The sequence below is a fragment of the Malaclemys terrapin genome, chromosome 18, assembly GCF_027887155.1.
Source record: "Malaclemys terrapin pileata isolate rMalTer1 chromosome 18, rMalTer1.hap1, whole genome shotgun sequence".
In the NCBI taxonomy this organism is placed as follows: domain Eukaryota; kingdom Metazoa; phylum Chordata; order Testudines; family Emydidae; genus Malaclemys; species Malaclemys terrapin.
The window spans coordinates 18668754-18687381 of record NC_071522.1 but is presented as its reverse complement, the minus strand read 5'-3'; the positions used below and the strand labels follow the sequence as shown (position 1 = coordinate 18687381).

At 40.4% G+C, this 18628-nt stretch overlaps 1 protein-coding gene across 3 annotated transcripts in view; it reads right to left on the bottom strand.

The window, feature by feature from the left end:
- CUX1 (cut like homeobox 1) overlaps nt 1-18628 on the bottom strand; it is a 380489-nt gene that overhangs the window by 187458 nt on the left and 174403 nt on the right. For all 3 annotated transcript variants that reach the window (XM_054008638.1, XM_054008636.1, XM_054008637.1), the window contains exon 5: nt 9499-9636. In XM_054008638.1, coding sequence (XP_053864613.1) covers nt 9499-9636 — 138 coding nt within the window. The remainder of the gene's footprint in view (nt 1-9498; nt 9637-18628) is intronic.

Sequence of the window (18628 nt, the reverse complement as noted above, 5' to 3'; positions counted from 1 at the left end):
CTACTGATTTTGAAAGTACTCTAGTCAAATGTGTACGGATGCCCGTTGGGACTGGTAGATTAAAGTTTTCATAACACAGATTCTTCCTGATATCCATCTTGATAGTTTCTCACTTTGATTGTTCCATTATTGAGACAAATAGTCTTGTAGATTTTCTGAATGGTTTTGTTGCATTAATGTAGAAAGCAAGAACTCTGCAAAAGTCTAGTGTGTGGAATGATTCTTCCCTTTCATCTGCATGCGGTTTTGGAAAAAATACAAGTAGATAAGTTGATTAAGGTGAAATGGGGGGCTGACTTCGGGTAAGAATGTGGGATGTGGTCTTAAGGCGACCTTGTCCTTAAAAAAAGTTGTGTATGGGGGTTGTGCCATTAACGCCCCTGGTTCTCCCACACGTTTGGCAGACGTAATGGCGATAAGGAAAGCCACCTTCATTGATAAATGTAGCACCAAATATGTCACCACGGATTCAAATGGTTAACCCATGAGTGTGCGCGTAAGATGAGGTTGAGGTCACGCATTGGCGGGGGGAGTTGTAACTGTGGGGAACGTGTTCTCAATACCCTTAAGAAAGCGTTTAGTCATCAAGTGGGCAAATATAGAGCTCCTCTCCATTTTGTAGTGTAAAGAGGTGATAACTGCTAAGTGTTCCTTGATGGAGCTTCTGGAAAGCCCCGATTTTTTAAGTTCGAGTATGTAGTCCAAGACCATCGGTAGAGGGGAAGATGTTGGTAGGATGTTTTTATCCTGGCACCATTTCCACTTGTAGACATAAGTCCCTTCTTGTAGTGGGATTGCAACTGTTGAGCAATACTCCTCTCAGCCATGAAGTAACCAAGCCTTGAGGTGGAGAACTGCGAGGTTGAGATGGCGGATGTGACCCCTGTCCTTAGTTAGAAGGTAAGGTACTAAGGGAAGGCTGAAGGTGGGCGTGTTGCCATTCGTAGAAGGTATGGGAACCATTTTTGTGAGGTCCATGTAGGCACTATTAGGATTGCCTTGGATTTGTCTCTCTTGATCTTGTGTATGACCCAATTTAAAAGTGGGGTCGGTGGGAATGCATACATCAGTGGTGCATCCCATTTGATAAGGAGAGTGTCCCCCAGAGAGCGGGGGTCCCAGTCCTGCATTGCAGCAATATTGTGGGCATTTGGGGTTCAGCGCTGTTGCAAATCGTCTATGGTAGAGAATCACCATAGGCTGAATATCCTATGTAGGATTCCGGGATCCATTTCCCATTTGGGAGTCTGTGCAAAGTCTCTGCTTAAGATGTCCACTGTTGTGTTTTGGCACCCTGGAAGGTAAGATGCTGATATGTGGATGTTATTGTTGATGCATCAATTCCAGCCCTGTATTTCCTCTGTGCATAGGGATTGTGATCATGCACCCCCTTGGCAGTTTATGTAGAACATCATGCTACATTGTCCGTAAGGATCCTGAAGTTTTTGTTTTTGATAAGAGATAGAAAGTGGTTGCATGCATTGCGAACTGCCCTGAATTCTAACAGGTTTATATGTAGTATGTATGCTGATGGGACCATCGGCCCTGGACGGTATTGTTTAGTAAATGTGCTCCTCATCCTATCAGAGAGGCGTCCGTAGTGACTGTCACCGTTGGAGTTCTTGTTAGGAATGGGACTCCTAGGTAGACATTTGTTGGTTGTGTCCACCAGTCGAGCGTGTCCTTTACCTTGCCTAGCATCGTGAGATGTCTGTTTAGGCTGTGCCTGCATGGGATGTACACTGTTCAATGCCAGGATTGTAGGCATCTCATGTGAAGCCTGGCGTGCTCAACAACAAATGCCATTGCTGCCATGTGTCCCAGCTGATGGAGACATGTTCTGGCAGATATTTGTGGACTGTCCTTTACCACTGAAATTAAGTTGATGAGCGTGGTAAAGTGTTGTTGAGGTAGTGTTGCTGTTACGCAGTCGAGATGAGCTCCGAAAATTCCAGTTTCTGGAGGGGAGTCAATGTGGACTTTGTCTGTTTATCTGCAGACCTAAGTTTAAGAGGGTTATCGTGTTCTGAGTGACGCCTAATGCTTCAAGCTGGGGTAGTGCTCTTATGAGACAGTCATCCAGATATGGAAATATCATGACTCTGTGACTGCAGAGTGTGCTGCCACTACTGCTAGTACTTTTGAGAACACCTTTGGAGTGGCTGAGAGACTGAAGGGTAATACCTTGTATTGGAAGTGTTGTTTCCCTAGGGTGAACCTCACGAATTTCCTGTATGCGTGATGGATAGTAATGTGAAAATACGCATCCTGGGAGTCGAGGCTGAGAGCCAGTCCCCTTTCTCTAATGCTGGAATTATAGTTGTTAATGTCACCATTTTGAAATGTTGAGTTCTTACAAAATGTGTTTAGTTTTCTTAGGTCCAAAATGGGTTGCCACCCTCTGGTTTCTGTGTTAGAAAATAATGTGAAAAGAACCCTTTTACCTTGTGTTGTGCTGGTACTGGTTCTACTGGTCCTAGTTGCATGAGGTGGTTTATTTCTTATTGCAACAGATGCTTATGAGAGGGGTCCCTGAAGAGGGATGGGGAAGGGGAGCAGGTGGGTGGGAAGGAGATAAAGTGGATGGAGTAACCATTTTGAATTATTTTCAGAACCCATTTGTCTATGGCAGGGGCTCCCAAACTTTAACCACCTGTGAATCCCTTTCACTAAAATGTCGTGTCTCGTGAACCCCCTCCTAAAAATGAATATTTCCAGGGATTTTCTCCTTTACTTGAATATAAATTATAAAAGCAGTAATTTTGGAAATATACAATTTGTTTTATGACATGATTATTACACATTATTTATTACAGTATTTTTATTATATTATGAAACGGCAACACTTCCAAGATCTCACTGTCATAGCTTGTATCACTTTGAATAAGCCTGTTATAAGACAAGGCTCCTATGTTTCATCAAGGAGTATGAGATGTGAAACAGCATGAAGGTATTTAAGAAGCCAACTCAAAGAGTTCCTCCTACACAAGCATTCAAGTCTTGAGGAGGCCAGGCAAACAGCGCATGTTACAACAAAGCCTAAACTTGTTCATAATAATAATTTAAAAAACAATACTAGCTGCCTATTTAATTTTAAAAACAGCAAAAAATATCCACCTTACTTTCCATTTCTTATAAGGAGTCTTGAAGTTTTAATCTCCTCAGTGTGATAGATATGCTTGCTTTGATCTGCTTAGCTCTTGGAAGTCCAGGGGCTCCAGGCTGCTGGCCCCGTGCTGCCTAGAGTCCTTAGGGACAGCTATGTCCGCCATTAGGGAATTTTTTCCTGAGAACCCCCTGTAACATTTCACAAACCCCAGTTTGGGAACCTCTGGTCTATGGTGATGGTCTTCTAGACCTGGTAGAATGGTAGCAGTTGATCTCCAAATGGGAAGATAAGTTCTGTTTCCAGCATTGGAGAGAGTGTTGGTCTCAAGTCCTCAACCACACCTTCAAAATAGTTGTCTCAAGCTGGATATTTGGGACGTCGAGGGTTGATTTTGCATCTGCCAATGCCTGGAATGTTTTTGTTTGCGGCATTGGTCATATTGTCCGTACGGTTGTGTATAGGAGGATGAACGGAATCTCTGTAATACCTGCCTTCCTTCTTTTTATTTGCAGGTGATTATACCCAGTGATTTTATGAAAAATATTTTATTTGCAGGTGAAAAAATACCCAGTGATTTTAGGGTGGCCCTGGAGTCCTTGAGGGAGTCTTGTCCGCAAATAGTTTCAAGCTTTCAAAGGGCAGGTCTTCCACTGTTGACCGCGGAGATGCACGGACTTCCCTGGGGAGCCATGATGCACGGTGCATGACCACTGATGTTGCAATGGATCTTCTGGCTGGGTCTGTTGAGCCAAGTGAAGCTGTAGCGCTGTGCTGGCAATGAGGTGGCCTTCAGCAATGTTGGCTTTACAATGTTCTTTTTTGTCATCTGGCAATTTTCTGGTAATATTTCTGGTAATATGGTAATGTTATGGTAATAATTATGGTAATTTTCACTCCATGCATTTGAAGAAGTGGGTTTTTTACCCACAAAAGCTTATGCCTAAATAAATCTGTTAGTCTTTAAGGTGCCACCAGACTCGTCCTTGTTTTTGTGGATACAGACTAACATGGCTACCCCATGGATATTAATGAACTCTAATCTATCTAACAAGAAAGAGAGGGTGCCGCTGATCGCTCCAACTCAATCTAAAGGTGGTAGAGAAGGAACTGAAGGATGGTTGGCTGCGCACCGCTATGTAACCCCTCGGAATGGTGCAAGAAAGCAACGGTGTGTGCACGGCCCAATTGTTCACTTTTGCTACCACAAATCTCTGATTACAAGCACTGGGCATTAAGACACCTAAAGTGGAGCACCCACAGGGACGCTCCTCAAAGAAAAAACTATAGATAGCTGGGTTTGTGATGACCAGGAGAACCTCATACTAAATTGCCTGTCGGCTGCGAAGCTCACGAGACATCTAGACAGATATATGTGCAGTGCTAGGTAGCAGCTAGTGGTCGTGGTCCATGTAGGTACCAGTGACACAAGGAAAGGCAGGCAAGAGATCCCAGAGGCCAAATTTAGGCTGCTAGGTAAGGGATTAAAGTCCAGGACCTCTGAAATGCTTTCAGTTCCATGTGCAGGGCCAGAAAGAGAGGCAGAACTGCAAGGTCTCAATGCATAGATGAGATGACTGTGTAGGGAGGAGGGTCGTAGGAGTATTACAAGCTGGGGAACCTTTTGGGAAAGGAGGAACCTATATAGGAAGGACATGCTCTACCTAAACCAAAATGGAACCATACTGCTGGAAGTTCCTTCCCTGGAGATTTTCAAAAGGAGACTGGATAGCCATCTATCTTGGATAGTTTTTAGACAACAAATCCTGCATCTTGGCAGGGGGTTAGACTGGATGACCCTTGCAATCCCTTCTATCCCTAAGGTTCTATGATTCTATGTAAAATTAAAAAGTTGTAGAGAATTTTTTTAACTAAGGGCTGGGGGAAAGCTGACAGATGCAGAGACTCCCTTAGGGATGAATTTATTAATGGGGGAACTCTATATCCTAGTAAACAGGATACAAAAGAAGTTGGTAAAGTACACGTAGGAGCTAGTGAGGAAGAGTCGAACCCCAAAAAAGCGTCCTATTTAAATACAACACCTAAAGGCAAGCAACTGAATATTGACAAAATGTACAAGTACTCTTATAAAAATGCTAGATGTCTAAATTTTAAGATGGGTGAACAAGAGTGCCTGGTATTAATCAAGGATAATGATATAATACACATCGTGGAAACTTGATGGCATGAGGATAATCAGTGGGACACAGTACTGTAATACAATGGTACAAAATATATAGGAATGACAGAGTAGGTCATGCTGGTGGAAGAGTGGCACTATATGTGAAAGAAAGCATAAAGTCAAATAAAAGTAAAACCCTTAAATGAATCAAACTGTACCATAAAATCTTTATTGATAGAAATTCCATGCTTGAACCATAAGAGTATAGCAGTAGGAATATACTACCAACCACCTGACCAGAATGGTGACAGCAACTGTGAAATGCTCAGGGAGATTAGAGAGATTGAAAAAGCAGATGCAGCGATAATAATGGAGGATTTCAAGTATCCTCAAACTGACTGGGGTATGTGTCACCTCAGGAAGGGATGCAGAGAGAAAATTCTAGACACCACAGATGCTGCTGGTGGAACCCACAAAGGGAGAGGTAATTCCTGATTTAGTCCTAAATGGATCACAGGATCCAGTCCAAGAGATGACCTGCTCCGTAACAGCAACCACAATATAATTAAATGTAACATCCTTGTAAGGGGCAAAATGCTAAAAGAAACCCATCACTGCAGCATTTCACTTCAAAAAGGGGAAGTACATAAAAATGAGGAAGCTAGTTAAACAGAAATTAAAGAATAGGTCACAAGGTGAAATGCCTGCCAACTGCATGGAGACTGAAAACAGCAAAATAGAGGCTCAAACTAAATGAACATCTCAAACCAAACCAAACAAACAAAAAAAGACCAAAAATATGCCACAATGGCTAACCAGAATAAAAGAGGCAGTTAGAAGCAAAAAGACATCCTTTAAAAATTGGAAGTCTAATCTTAGTGGGGAATATAGAAAGAAGCAATCAAGTGTAAAAGTACAGGAAGGCAGGCCAAGAAAGAATCTGAAGACCAACTAAGCTAAGGACACAAAAACTAACAGCAAAAAATGTTTAAGTACATCAGAAACAGGAAGCCTAACCAGTCAGTGGTGCTACTGGATAATTGAGGTGCTAAAGGAGCAATCAAGGAAGACAAAGCTAAATGAATTCATTGCACAGATCTTCACTGCAGAGGATGTGGGGGAGATCCCCACACCCAAGTCATTCTTTTTAGGTGACAAAGCTGAGGAACTGTCCCAGACAGAGGTGACAATAAAGGTGGTTTTGGAACAAACTGATAAATTAAACAGGATTAAGGCACCAGGACTAGATAGTATTCACCCAAGAATCCCGAATAAGCCTCTATACCAGATGACTGGAGGATAGCTAATGTAATGCCTATTTTTAAAAAAGGATCCAGAGGAGATCCTGCAGACTACAGGCTGGTAAGTACCAAGTAAATTGGTTGAAACTATAATAAAAAGAATAAATTTATTAGATACATAGATAAATATATGTTATGTTGGGAAGAGTCAACAAGCATGTCAACAAGGGTGATCCATTCGATATAGTGTTGTTGGACTTTCAGAAAGCCTTTGACAAGGTCCCACACCAAGGCTCTCAAGCAAAGTAGGGAGTCATGGGATAAGAGAAAAGATCCTCTAATGGATCAGTAACTGATTAAAAGAAAGGAAACAAAGGGAGGTAGGAATAAATTGTCAGTTTTCACAATAGAGAGAGTTCCCCAAGTATCTGTATTAGGACCTGTGCTGATCAACATATTCATAAATGAACTTTAAAAGGGGGTGAACAGTGACGTGACAAAATTGGCAGACAATACCAAATTACTCAAATTAGTTAAGTACTAAGCTGACTGCGAAGAGTTACAAATGGATCTCACTAAACTAAGGGACTGGATGACAAAATAGCAGATGAAATTCATAGTTGATAAATGCAAGTAATGCATATTGGAAAACATAATCCCAACTATACATACAAAATAATGGGGTCTAAATTAGCTGTTACCATTTAAGAAAGATCTTGGAGTCATTGTGGCTAGTTCTCTGAAAACATCCACTCAATGTGCAGCAGCAGTCAAAAAAATTAACAGAATATTAGAAACCATTAGGAAAGGGATAAATAAGACGACAGAATGCCACTATATAAGTCCAACGATACTGTGTGCAGTTCTAGTCACCCCATCTCAAAAACAGATCCTAGAAGATTATGGTTAGAAGAGACCTCAGGAGGTCATCTAGTCCAACCCCCTGCTCAAAGCAGGACCAACCCCAACTAAAATCATCCCAGCCAGGACTTTGTCAAGCCGGCAAAGACCTCTAAGGATGGAGATTCCACCACCTCCCTAGGTAACCCATCTTAGAGTTGGACTAAAGGGGGACATGAGAGAGGTCTATAAAATCATGAATGGTACAGAGAAAGTGAATAGGGAAGTGTTATTTACCCCTTCACATAACACAAGAACTAGAGGTCACTAGATGAAATTAATAGGCAGCAAGTTTAAAACAAAGAAAGGGCAATATTATTTCATATAATGCACAATTAACCTTTGGAACTCATTGCCATGGGATATTGTGAAGGCCAAAAGTATAAATGGCTTCAAAAAAGATCCATCAATGGCTATTATAGCCAAGAAAGTCAGGGATGCAATCCCATGCTCCAGGTATCCCTAAACCTCCAGGCACAGATCATGGTCAGAGACAGGATACTGGGCTAGATGGACCATTGGTATGACCCAGTATGGCCATTCTTATGTTTTTAACTTCATTTAACACCATGTACAACCCATCTATGGAGAGAAATCAAACCACCCTCAACTACTAACAGGACTCTGCAGGTCATTCCTAACACCTTCAGACCATTTCTATTTAAAGTATGGCATAGAACTGCAATTCCAGAGTGAAACACTGATCAAAGAAGATTTGGTACATGAATGAAATAAATACATATAGCATAAAAAAGCCATTCATAATAAATGCAAATTTTGTAGTTGCATTAAAGGGCCCAGTCCGGCAAGGTGCCCACTTCCCTCAGCTCCCATTGGTTTCAAGATCACAAGCTCTTCATGACATGTCCTTCTACATGTTTGCATGACATTTAACATAATGGGCCTTGATCCTGACTGAAGTATTTAAGTGTTGCTCCTGTCAAAATAAATAATTAAATAAATAAAAAGCAAACCACCGGAGTTGAATGTCTTTACACTTTCCAAGATCAGGCCACAAGCTCCTACATGAAGGTGGTCAAAGTGCATGACCAACAGAGTGCCACCAAGTGAACTGTGGTCATGTCTCTACTTTTATCAAATTAGCGCAACTGCCAAACGTAGAGCTCCCAGTATGCAATGTTACATCTGTTGCAGTCCAGTCTGAAGACCTGCATGATGAGCGACCTGCGATCTCAATGGGCCACTCCCTTCATATTAAAGAGAGAGGTGGCTGTAATATGTGCCTTTTGCTGCAATTTAGATGCAGCAAACTATGCCCCAGTAAACTGTCAATGAGACCTCTAGCTGGGCAATGTCTATTCTCCTATGTGGTAGAACAATTTGCTGCTAGTGCAACTCAGAATTGTATATTTACAAGGAAACCACAAGTTGTGTGTAAAAGGAAATAGGTTTAGAGTGAGCATATTTTGTTTCCTGGTGCAGGAAGCATGTTTTTCTGAAAGGCAAGAAAGCTTGGGTATTTTCAGAGACAGCAGGTTTTTGCACCTTAGATAATGGTCTTTTCATGTACCATGGTCACCTTAAAAAACTTGCCAACTGCCTTAAAAACTGAAACATTACCTCAGTATTTGCACTATTACCTGGCATTCCCTACAGTAATTATACAGAATGCTGCAAGTACTAAGATTACTTTATTAATTTATCTGAGGAAAAATTGAGCAGAGAAGATATATTTTTTTAAAAAACAAAATAAAGTTATTAACAAATAGTGGATTAAAAAAATACTTGCTTGGCCTTAGACCAGTCTTACTATAATCTCAGTATTTAATGACTGCTATGTAACTTCAGTTTGCTAGGTGGATCACTAATAGGTAGTGCTGAAGGCAACAACAGAATGCTTAAAAGAAGAATGCCCAGCTATTACATGATACTGTAGGAAAAGTTCTAAAGGAAATCCTATTGGTCCCGTCAAAGTAAAATAGTCATATGCAGACATGTAAATTTCAAAGTGGCTATAAGCATGCAATAATCTTTCTTTATTAAATACCAATATATCTGCACACACTAATTTTATGAAATACAATTAGGGCTAATCCTAACATTCTTCAAACTGCTTCAAACTATTAGAATTACAATCTGAGAGAAAGAGTACCATTTTTCCCACCTACCTTGATTTTTCACTTCAGCAAATTCCTTGTTGTATTCTTCTAGAGTTTCCCTAAGTTTCTGGTTCTCTGTTTCAATATCATGCATTCGCTGGACTTTCAGCTGAAGCTGCTGTCCTAGATCCAGAGCTGGAACTGGATCTAAATAATAAAAAGACAACAGCAACACCGCTGCAGCTTTAGTAGCTCAGAATCTTGAAATTCTTTGTGGAAGAATTCTCCTTCTTCCTTAGTTAAAATGACATTCAAATGGTCATATGCAGTGGTGTTGTAGTAAGGTCTAGGTCTGATTTACTTTCCTCTACTTCCCTGTGTGTTTTTTGAAAATTATATACAATTCTTTATATTTAGGATCTCCATTATTTTCTAAATGATGAACAGAATCTTTTTAAAGTGACAAAGTATTTTGACAGCATCTTTAAAATGACACAGACTAACGAGACATGAAAGTCTCGAGATCCAATCTATTTTCATGAAAAAGACATTAATGTACAAGGTGTTTTGTTGTTCTTTTGTTGAGTAAAAGCAACAAAAAATATATTAAATACTGATTAATGGAGTCCTTTAAATACCTCCCCTTTCAAAGAACCATACTTTTGAATAAGCTTGTACCTTACCATAAGGCCCTCAGCCATAAAGCACAAACAAGTACAGCTGTGGGGATCCGTGAAAGAGCTGTTATTTGATATCAGAAACTCTTGTGTGAATACGATTACAAACCTTTGGCTCATTTCCTATCAGTGACATTTACTAGTAAACAACTGATGCGAATGCTAATAAAAATTAATTCTGCTAATCGGAAATTTTATGGTATTTATTCTCTATTTTTCTTACACAAATTAAATACAAATTTGAAACACTTTATGTTCTCCTACTGACAATTCTATCATTTTCTATTCTGCTAAAAACACTGTTACAATACACCTGCCATGTATGGATAGAGAATTTATTCTGGGATCTCAGCTTCCCAGTCAGTGTAGGAAAATGTTGGAGTCCAATGGGCTTATAAAAAATTATTGAATGCATTTCTATTATGGGCGCCAGCATCACTTGTGAAATGGCTGCAAAGATTTAGTCTCCTGTTGAGGAATGCTAAACACTAAACTCAGTGGATCAACAACAGTATATATTAGGGAGTTCACTTAATTTTCAAACACCGTAGTCATTAATTTTTCAGACCACCCTCAGTCTCTGGAAACATAATAAGTCTATTGTACCTCTGTTAACACATTAAGCATGAGCTTGTGCGTTTTTCAATATGCCAGCGTTGTTTCACAGTTTATAAAAGAACAGTGCTGGGTTATGTTGAACTCAGAGACATCATAAGTAGCAGTATACTGCATTTTGTTATTTAGTTCAACAGCTTATGACATTACCTTCTTCATAATATAAAATCTAGGCTGCTTGTCATCTGTTCTCTGTACATACATACATAGTTTATGACTACATAGATTTTTCATTTATGTTTTTAGGCCAAATACTTTTCATTATTATTATCTCTATTAAAATATTTATAATAAATCAAATTTAAAATGTTATTGTGGCAGGTGCAGGGGGCCTGGGTAAGGAATTATACATAAAGTTGAAGTTATAGCAGCACTGAGAAGTCCCTACAATATTTATACACATTCCAATTAGGGTGCAGGCTGTCATAACATGAGCCTTCTCCCATGCAGCCAAAACAACCATTACTTAGAATGACCATTTTGTCACATTTCTTCAGTCCAGTGTTTCTCCAGCAGAGCCTGTCCAGCATTTTGGACTACTGATCATAAAGAAAGACTGGATGGTGTCAGTCTATTTGATTTAGGGCTATAATACAAACTTTAAATAAAAAAAATATATCAAATGAGGACCTAAAACTTTCTCCATGATATTTCTATAAAATATTAACAACGTTTGTGCTAGCAGGCTTAAAATACCATAGCCAATACAAACTGTATTTATAAGAACCAGTGTTTGTACACTGCCTTCTATCCCCGTGATTTTTAAAAACTTTTTTTTAGTACATTCATTTTAAAAAGCCAGGATACCCACAAGACTAACAGATTTATTTGGACATAACCTTTTGTTTTCACTCCATGCATCTGAAGAAGTGGGTTTTTTTACCCACGAAAACTTATGCCCAAATAAATCTGTTAGTCTTTAAGGTGCCACCGGACTCCTCGTTGTTTTTGTGGATACAGACTAACACGGCTATCCCTCTAATACTTGGCACCATACAAGACACTGTGTCTGCTCCAAATAAACAATGCTTTTCTAGACTGAAATTAGGAAGGAATTCAAAGACATATAAAAATAACATGTGCATTATAAAGTGAATAATGACTAAACCTTTAGTCAAATTTTCAATCCTTGTAAAGCATTATACTGTAAATAAAAATTCATGCAACCTCATAATTATTCATCAGGACATGTATATTTAATTTAGCTCTATTAAAGGTTAATGCTAAAGTAGCAAACAGTCACAGAATGACCAAAATGTAAAAACAGTCTCCCATGCATTACATTTCAAACTTCACTATCCCTTAGTTGACCAACTAAAAGCTTGCAGCCTTTGAATATTGTTTTGGGATTTGTAAAAGGCATTGCCGAAGTACCTCTTAGGCTTAATTTATAAACAAAACTAATTACTGCATGACAACATGACTATGACTTGCTTTGGCTAGAGAGTCAAACAATTAATTTATGTATGTCAAACCCCAAAGTGCATTTTAAACTTTAGAAATCATAGCTTTTTGGTCTTCTTAATTATCTTCAACACCGTTTAAACTTCACACAAGTATTACTGTGTTCAATGTAAGCACCGCAATCTGAAGTCTTTGATGTGCTATTTTCCTTCTTGATTGGTGTGGGGTTTTTGGGGGAAAAAAATACACAACCAGAACTTGCACATATAAAAGCCTGTCTTTTTATGTTATGCAGATTTCATATAGTTTAATGGGAGCTCACTGACATTTGAAGGAACTGAAATGAAATGGTGATAGTATACAGAAAGCAGCAAAGACAAGCTTCCAAATAATGGAGTGCTTTTTCTCTAAGCTCCAGTACAGCAAAACCTTGCTAATTAACACTGGTAACTGGAAGACTCACTGTAAATGACGGTTTTGCAAGCTAGAGAATAAGACCCAAATCAAGAGTCTGGTGTCCTGACTGGACAAAAGGGCTGACAAGGCGGCAGGGGAAAGAGAGGAAACGCTTAAATCGCTAGTATACAAAAATGCCTACAAATCATTACCACCTGGCATTAGTTAGGTGAGAGGTGAGTTGAGATACCTGCTTTTATGCTAAACCTTTCATTTTATTATGACCTCATCTTCCAACTCCCCATGTCTGTTTTTTCCTGTCTAATCCACCTGTTACATCCTAACACCAAGACAGAAAATCATCTTTATTTCTATTTGCATAGTGCCTAGCACAGTGGGGCCCTGATCCTTGACTGAGCGTCAGACATAGCACCATAATAGAAATATTAAATAATAGTCAAAACTATTCTTCTATGCCACTCAAGCCCTGAGGATGGATTAGTGTCCACGGAGCTCACCCTTGCCCTAAGCTTTCCATGTGCTGCCCTCTCAGTGCTGCTTCACAACCCCAGCCACCCACATGGCAGATCTGTGTGAATGCACAGGTGTGCAGCATCATATCAAATCCACTACAAATGAGGCTCTGGTCAAGAAGGGGGGAGGGGGGGCTGGATATGCCTCTGAAAGACGACAGACATGCAAAAAGCAACTGTGTTAACTTTGGACAAATGCAGTGTCGTTTTCCTGGCAGATAATACTTTACAATGTACTAGTTAATGCACACTACTGTATTTTGTTTAAAAAAAAAAAGCCAAATTAATATAACGCCTCACAACCGGAACTGCTGTTAAACCACTTCTGAGAGGGGAAAGTACACCGATTTTTTGGTGGAGCTTATAAATGTGTGGACAAGCCAGGTTGTACTGTGCATATTTTAAGAGCAGGGTTTTAAAGTAAAAGAAAAGTGGAGCTCAATAAAAGAATGCACTGCGTTACCAGCCTGAGGTTACATTTCAGCAACTACTATAACTTTTTAACACTTAGATCAAATGTAAACTCTGCCATAGTATCACAAAGTAAAACTGGACTATCACTGAACAAATGAATTTCCAAAATGAGTTTTCTTCAAAAACAATTCTCCATGTATTGTACAAGCTGGAAAAAGACACAGATCTTAATAATTCAATATAATTGTTTACACAAAGAGCATTGTGGGTACCGTTGCCCTCCCCTGTCATTAGGCAGAAGATGAATGCACCCCCTTGTGAGTGCTGTTCATGCAATGACATCACGCTCCTGCATGCGTTACTTTTCGCCAGGGCACTCTAGGCTAATGTAATCATACGATTACATAATTAACCCAGCTGTCTCATTAAGAAAATCAACTGGAATTCAGGGCATAATTAGTCATACAGCAATTAGCATGCTGATGAGCAACTGATGAAAAGCTGTCTAGATATTGACTATGCTGGGACCACCTTATTTATTTAAAAAGGGAAAGAAAAAAGCACCTCAGCAGAAAAAAAATAAGATTTTAAAGAAGTTAATCTTTAAAAATATTTCTCTGCTAGTACTTGTTTGAAAAGATAGAGAAGTGAAAAAATAGTGAATAGTGAAATTTTTTCTAAATCCTGCAAACAGATTTCAGAAGCAAAAATCAGTTGTGCCCTATTTTATGTAGCTCTTCCCTATTTAAAATTAATTCTGCAATCTGCAAACTAATACAAGACACAGAGACTAATACAAAGCCAGACAGGATAGGGAAATCCTATCAACTAAGATAGAAAAACTGTCACTGTTTAAATTTACAACTCACACAGTATTGGCCAACCCTTAACTATCCCTGACACTATTTAAAAAAAAAAAAAAAAAATTGAAGACATTTGCATGGCTTGAGGTTTCTTTATAGAAACTGCTTTACGGAGCCTTGAGATTGTACCTGAAATGTGAGAGGTGATGGTTACTTGACTGCTCAGCAAACATAACATTGTCCTAGCCATTTCTGGTATACAGCCGCATTGTTTCTTATATTTAAAACATTCTGTAGGTGGCTAATTGGTATTATGGAAAATGGGAACTCCTAACCACAGAAGGCACGAGTTACAAAGTGCTCCCTAGACTCAACCATAGGGACTGATTCCTGTTTTGCCAACGAGAGAGAATTGGAATGTATGGAATGGAGTATGTTCAACAGGATCAGGACAATGTTCTCTGTGAATTTTAAGTTTCCACACAAAGCTTTTACATCAGCATGACTGGGGACTTAAAATTTCTGCAAGAGTAACATGTGCTAAAACACAGGTCACTATAAATTTCAGATGTGTCTATATATGTTGTAGGATTTAATTTCTTGCCACAGTGGTAGTATTAAAATATTCACACTTGCACCGGTTCTAACAGTAACTAGTAATGTAATACCGGTCTTGAAATGTACAGGAGAAATGAGTGGATTACCTATATGTTGCTAGGACAGGAAAGATGCAAATCATAAACCTTTAAAAATAATTATAAGCCTCTGATTTCAGAATTTACTGGTGCACTTTTTCAGTGACATACAGGAAAAAGTGTACACAACTCCATACTTAAGAACAGAAAATCAGGTTTCCCATTTTATTTGGTTTAGTAATGAAAATCTGAATAACCTTATAAAAACTTGTTCACCTGATATTTTAGATATGGAGCTTTTGAGGTGATTTTTCAAAACAAAAGTCTGGTCTCTCACCCCACTGCTTCCTCCTCATTACAGGCCTATAACATTGACAACAGTAAGACAGCAAGTTATGAAACACTGCCAGAACTAGTGGCAATTAATATTTTATATAATTGGCAATGTGTTTCCTAAGGTTTGGATCTAAAAATAATTCATCCAATGCACTGTAATTCTTTCAAAGAGACTATTTGTGTTGCTTAAACTATGTCTTAAGTGATGCTTTTTTAGCAATTGTTCTCAAGAAACTCCCACACAAAATGACAAAGCAGTGAAAGAAAACTCCTTAATGTGAGTTTTTTTAAATGTACAATTACAATTAAACGAACAAAAAACCACCACAAAGCCAGTGCACAAGTTCTGCTGTGTCACACTCATTAACACACAGCAAAATGAGTTTATAAATATCACACACACACACACCCCGCCCCACCTCATCTTTGCAATGAACATTTGTGGTGGAGGTATTCCTTAGGAATATTGTCTCTGGGTTAGTAAAATGGCAAGGCAATGAGTTGTACAAAGTCTTGATGGAGTAAATGCAAATGATTTCTTGGGAGATCACATGTGAAAATAATCTGAAAACATGTTTTAGAAAAATAATAATTACATTGTAGCTTTTGAATATTCAAATACCTCACAGCATACTTAATTAATTCATTAATTATTCCCCCCAAAATTCAGGGGTAAATTGAAATAGCCTAGAGAGACTGAGGCAAAGATTTCATGCAATAAACTGCAGCTCTCCTCCTCTTCCCCTATGACTCCACTAGCCTAAGGGACAGAAGAGTTATAGCCCTAATTCCATTTTGAAACAAAGCCCATCATCTCCGCGCACACACACACACACCCCGTTTTATATAGAACATGAAAAGGTTGTGCTTTAAAACCAGGAATTATACATATCATCTGTTTTTTCCACTAGGCTGAATTATCCCTTATTTTCCCACTTTTACAAAGCGGAGCATTCCCTCCTGACCCCCAAACACACACCACCCATTTAGATTTAAAACAACAGGACACCATATTAAAAAAAAAAAAAAAAAAAAAAATACAGCAGGGACTTTAAGGTGGCCACAAAGAGTGAAGGGAATGTTATTCATTATCAAAAAATAGTACAAGCCTAAATTCTGCAGGCCTCAGAAAGCTTTAAAGCAGTGATACTCAGGCCTCAATGGTTCAAGCGCCAAATTAGCAATCAACATTACCTGAAAGAGCCACAGTAGAGTGAATTCAGAGTTTCGTTTACTGTTATATATATAATTCTCACAGCAAAATGACTGACCAAGTATTCTACAATTGGTTAACAACATAGTAAAATATCCTGGTTAATAATTAAATCACATGGTGTTTTAATTTCATGTGCTGCAAAGGGCCCTACGAGCCACTTGCCGCTCCTGAGCCTCAATCGGAGTATCACTGCTTTAAAGGCAATAGACCCAACATGATTCTGCTGCTTGGAGATAGGGTCACAGATATAGGATGTGGCACCCTGGGAGACTGTTTCTCATGGAGCGCCCTAGTGCACTGCACTGTAGCAGCACTCTCCACAGCTTGCAGGAGGAGTGAAGTGTTGTGTGATGGGATGTGGCCAGTTGAACCATAATTGTGTGTATCCTTTAGCCATAAGTTGGTTCCTAGATACCATGGCTGTTCTGTAAAATCTACCTTATCTACCAAACCTAGAATGGCGAGAGCTTCTACTGCAACACTGGCTGCAAAGGTGCTCCAGGCCTGCCTTGGTTGAGAAGAAACATTTTTTTTTTTTTGCACTAATGTCCATACAGGTCCAACACAGAGGTTCAGTTAGCTGGATGCATGATTTGCCCCGGGTCCTTTTCTTTCAAAGAAGCTACAAAAATAAACCTTCCCACAATTTTTAAACATAAAGTCAGATCTCCACAATTATAAATGAAATAATATTTCACAAACTTTATGAAAATACAATACGGCGTCTCAAAAAGAACTTAATTCACAGGAGGAACAACCACAGTTCAGAATGCTCCAGTTCAATTTCTAATATTCCAGTAGGTTTGCCAACTTTCTACTCGCACAAGACCGAACACCCTTGCCCCACCCCCTGCCCATCCCTCCTCCTAGGCCCCGCTCCTGCCCCTTCTCTGAGGACCTACCCCCCACTCACTCCATCCCTCTACCCCCCACTCACTCCATCCCTCTCCCCCCCCATTGCTCCCTCTCCCAACCCTCACCCACTAGTTCATTTTTACCAGGCTGGGGCAGGGGGTTGGGGTGCGGGATCCGGGATGGGGCCAGGGATGAGGAGTTTGGGGTGCAGAAGGTGGCTCCAGGATGGGAGGGGTGGAGTGAAGGGGTTTGGAGTATAGGAGGGGGCTCCGGGATGAGGCGGGGGTGTTGGGGATGCAGGTTCCAGGGTGGGCCCTGAAATGAAGGGTTCAGGGTGCGAGAGGGGGCTCCAGGCTGGACTGCAGGGGGGGGGATAAGTGCTCTGGCTGGGGGTGCAGACTTTGGGGGGGCAGCAGATGAGAAGTTTGGGGTGCAGGAGGGGGATCAGGGCTGTGGCAGGCAGTTGTGGTATGGGAGGGGGATGAGGGAGGCAGGCTCCAGGTGGCGCTTATCTCAGGTGTCTCCCGGAAGCAGCGGCATGTCCCCTCTCCAGCTCCTACACGGAGGCATGGCCAGGCAGCTCTGCACACTGCCCTCTCCGCAGGCGCCGCCCCCACAGCTCCCATTGGCCGTGGTTCCCGGCCAATGGGAGCTGCAGAGCCGGCGCTTGGGGCGGGTGCAGCGTGCGGAGCCCCTAGCTGCCCCTATATGTAGGAGCTGAAGGGGGGACATGCCACTGCTTCTGTGAGCTGCGCGGAGCCACAGCAGGCAGGGAGCCTGCCTTAGTCCTGCTGTGACGACAAGTGGACTTTTAATGGCCTGGTCAGCATTGCTGACCGGAGCAGTCAGGGTCCATTTTTGACAGGGCGTTCCGGTCAAAAAGCAGACACCTGGCAACCTTATATTCCAGTAACATCTGACGAAGTCTGAATTTACTGCTTACAGCCTAAGATCAATGCAATGCAAAGTTACAGAAAAGCACTCAAACTCTAATTTCTCCTATTCTGCAACTGTAATAAAAAAATTTGCAGTTCATTTAACCTCAACCTTTCTTCTCCTGAAAAGCATTCAGAATGTATTTTGATAAAAAGCTGGGGTCTTATTTTACTTCAGTCTCACACTGGAGGGAAGAGGGTGCACTATCCTCATCTGCCCTTTCACAAGTAAAATCAAGAATCCTACAACTTGCACTCTGAACACAGAGGAAAACAAAGGAGTCATAGCATTGCCTGTAGCAACGGACATCCTGATAGGGGTAGTAGCAGGGGCGGGGGCAAGCGGGGGAGCGGAGAGTGCTGTGGCAACAGTCCCCGGA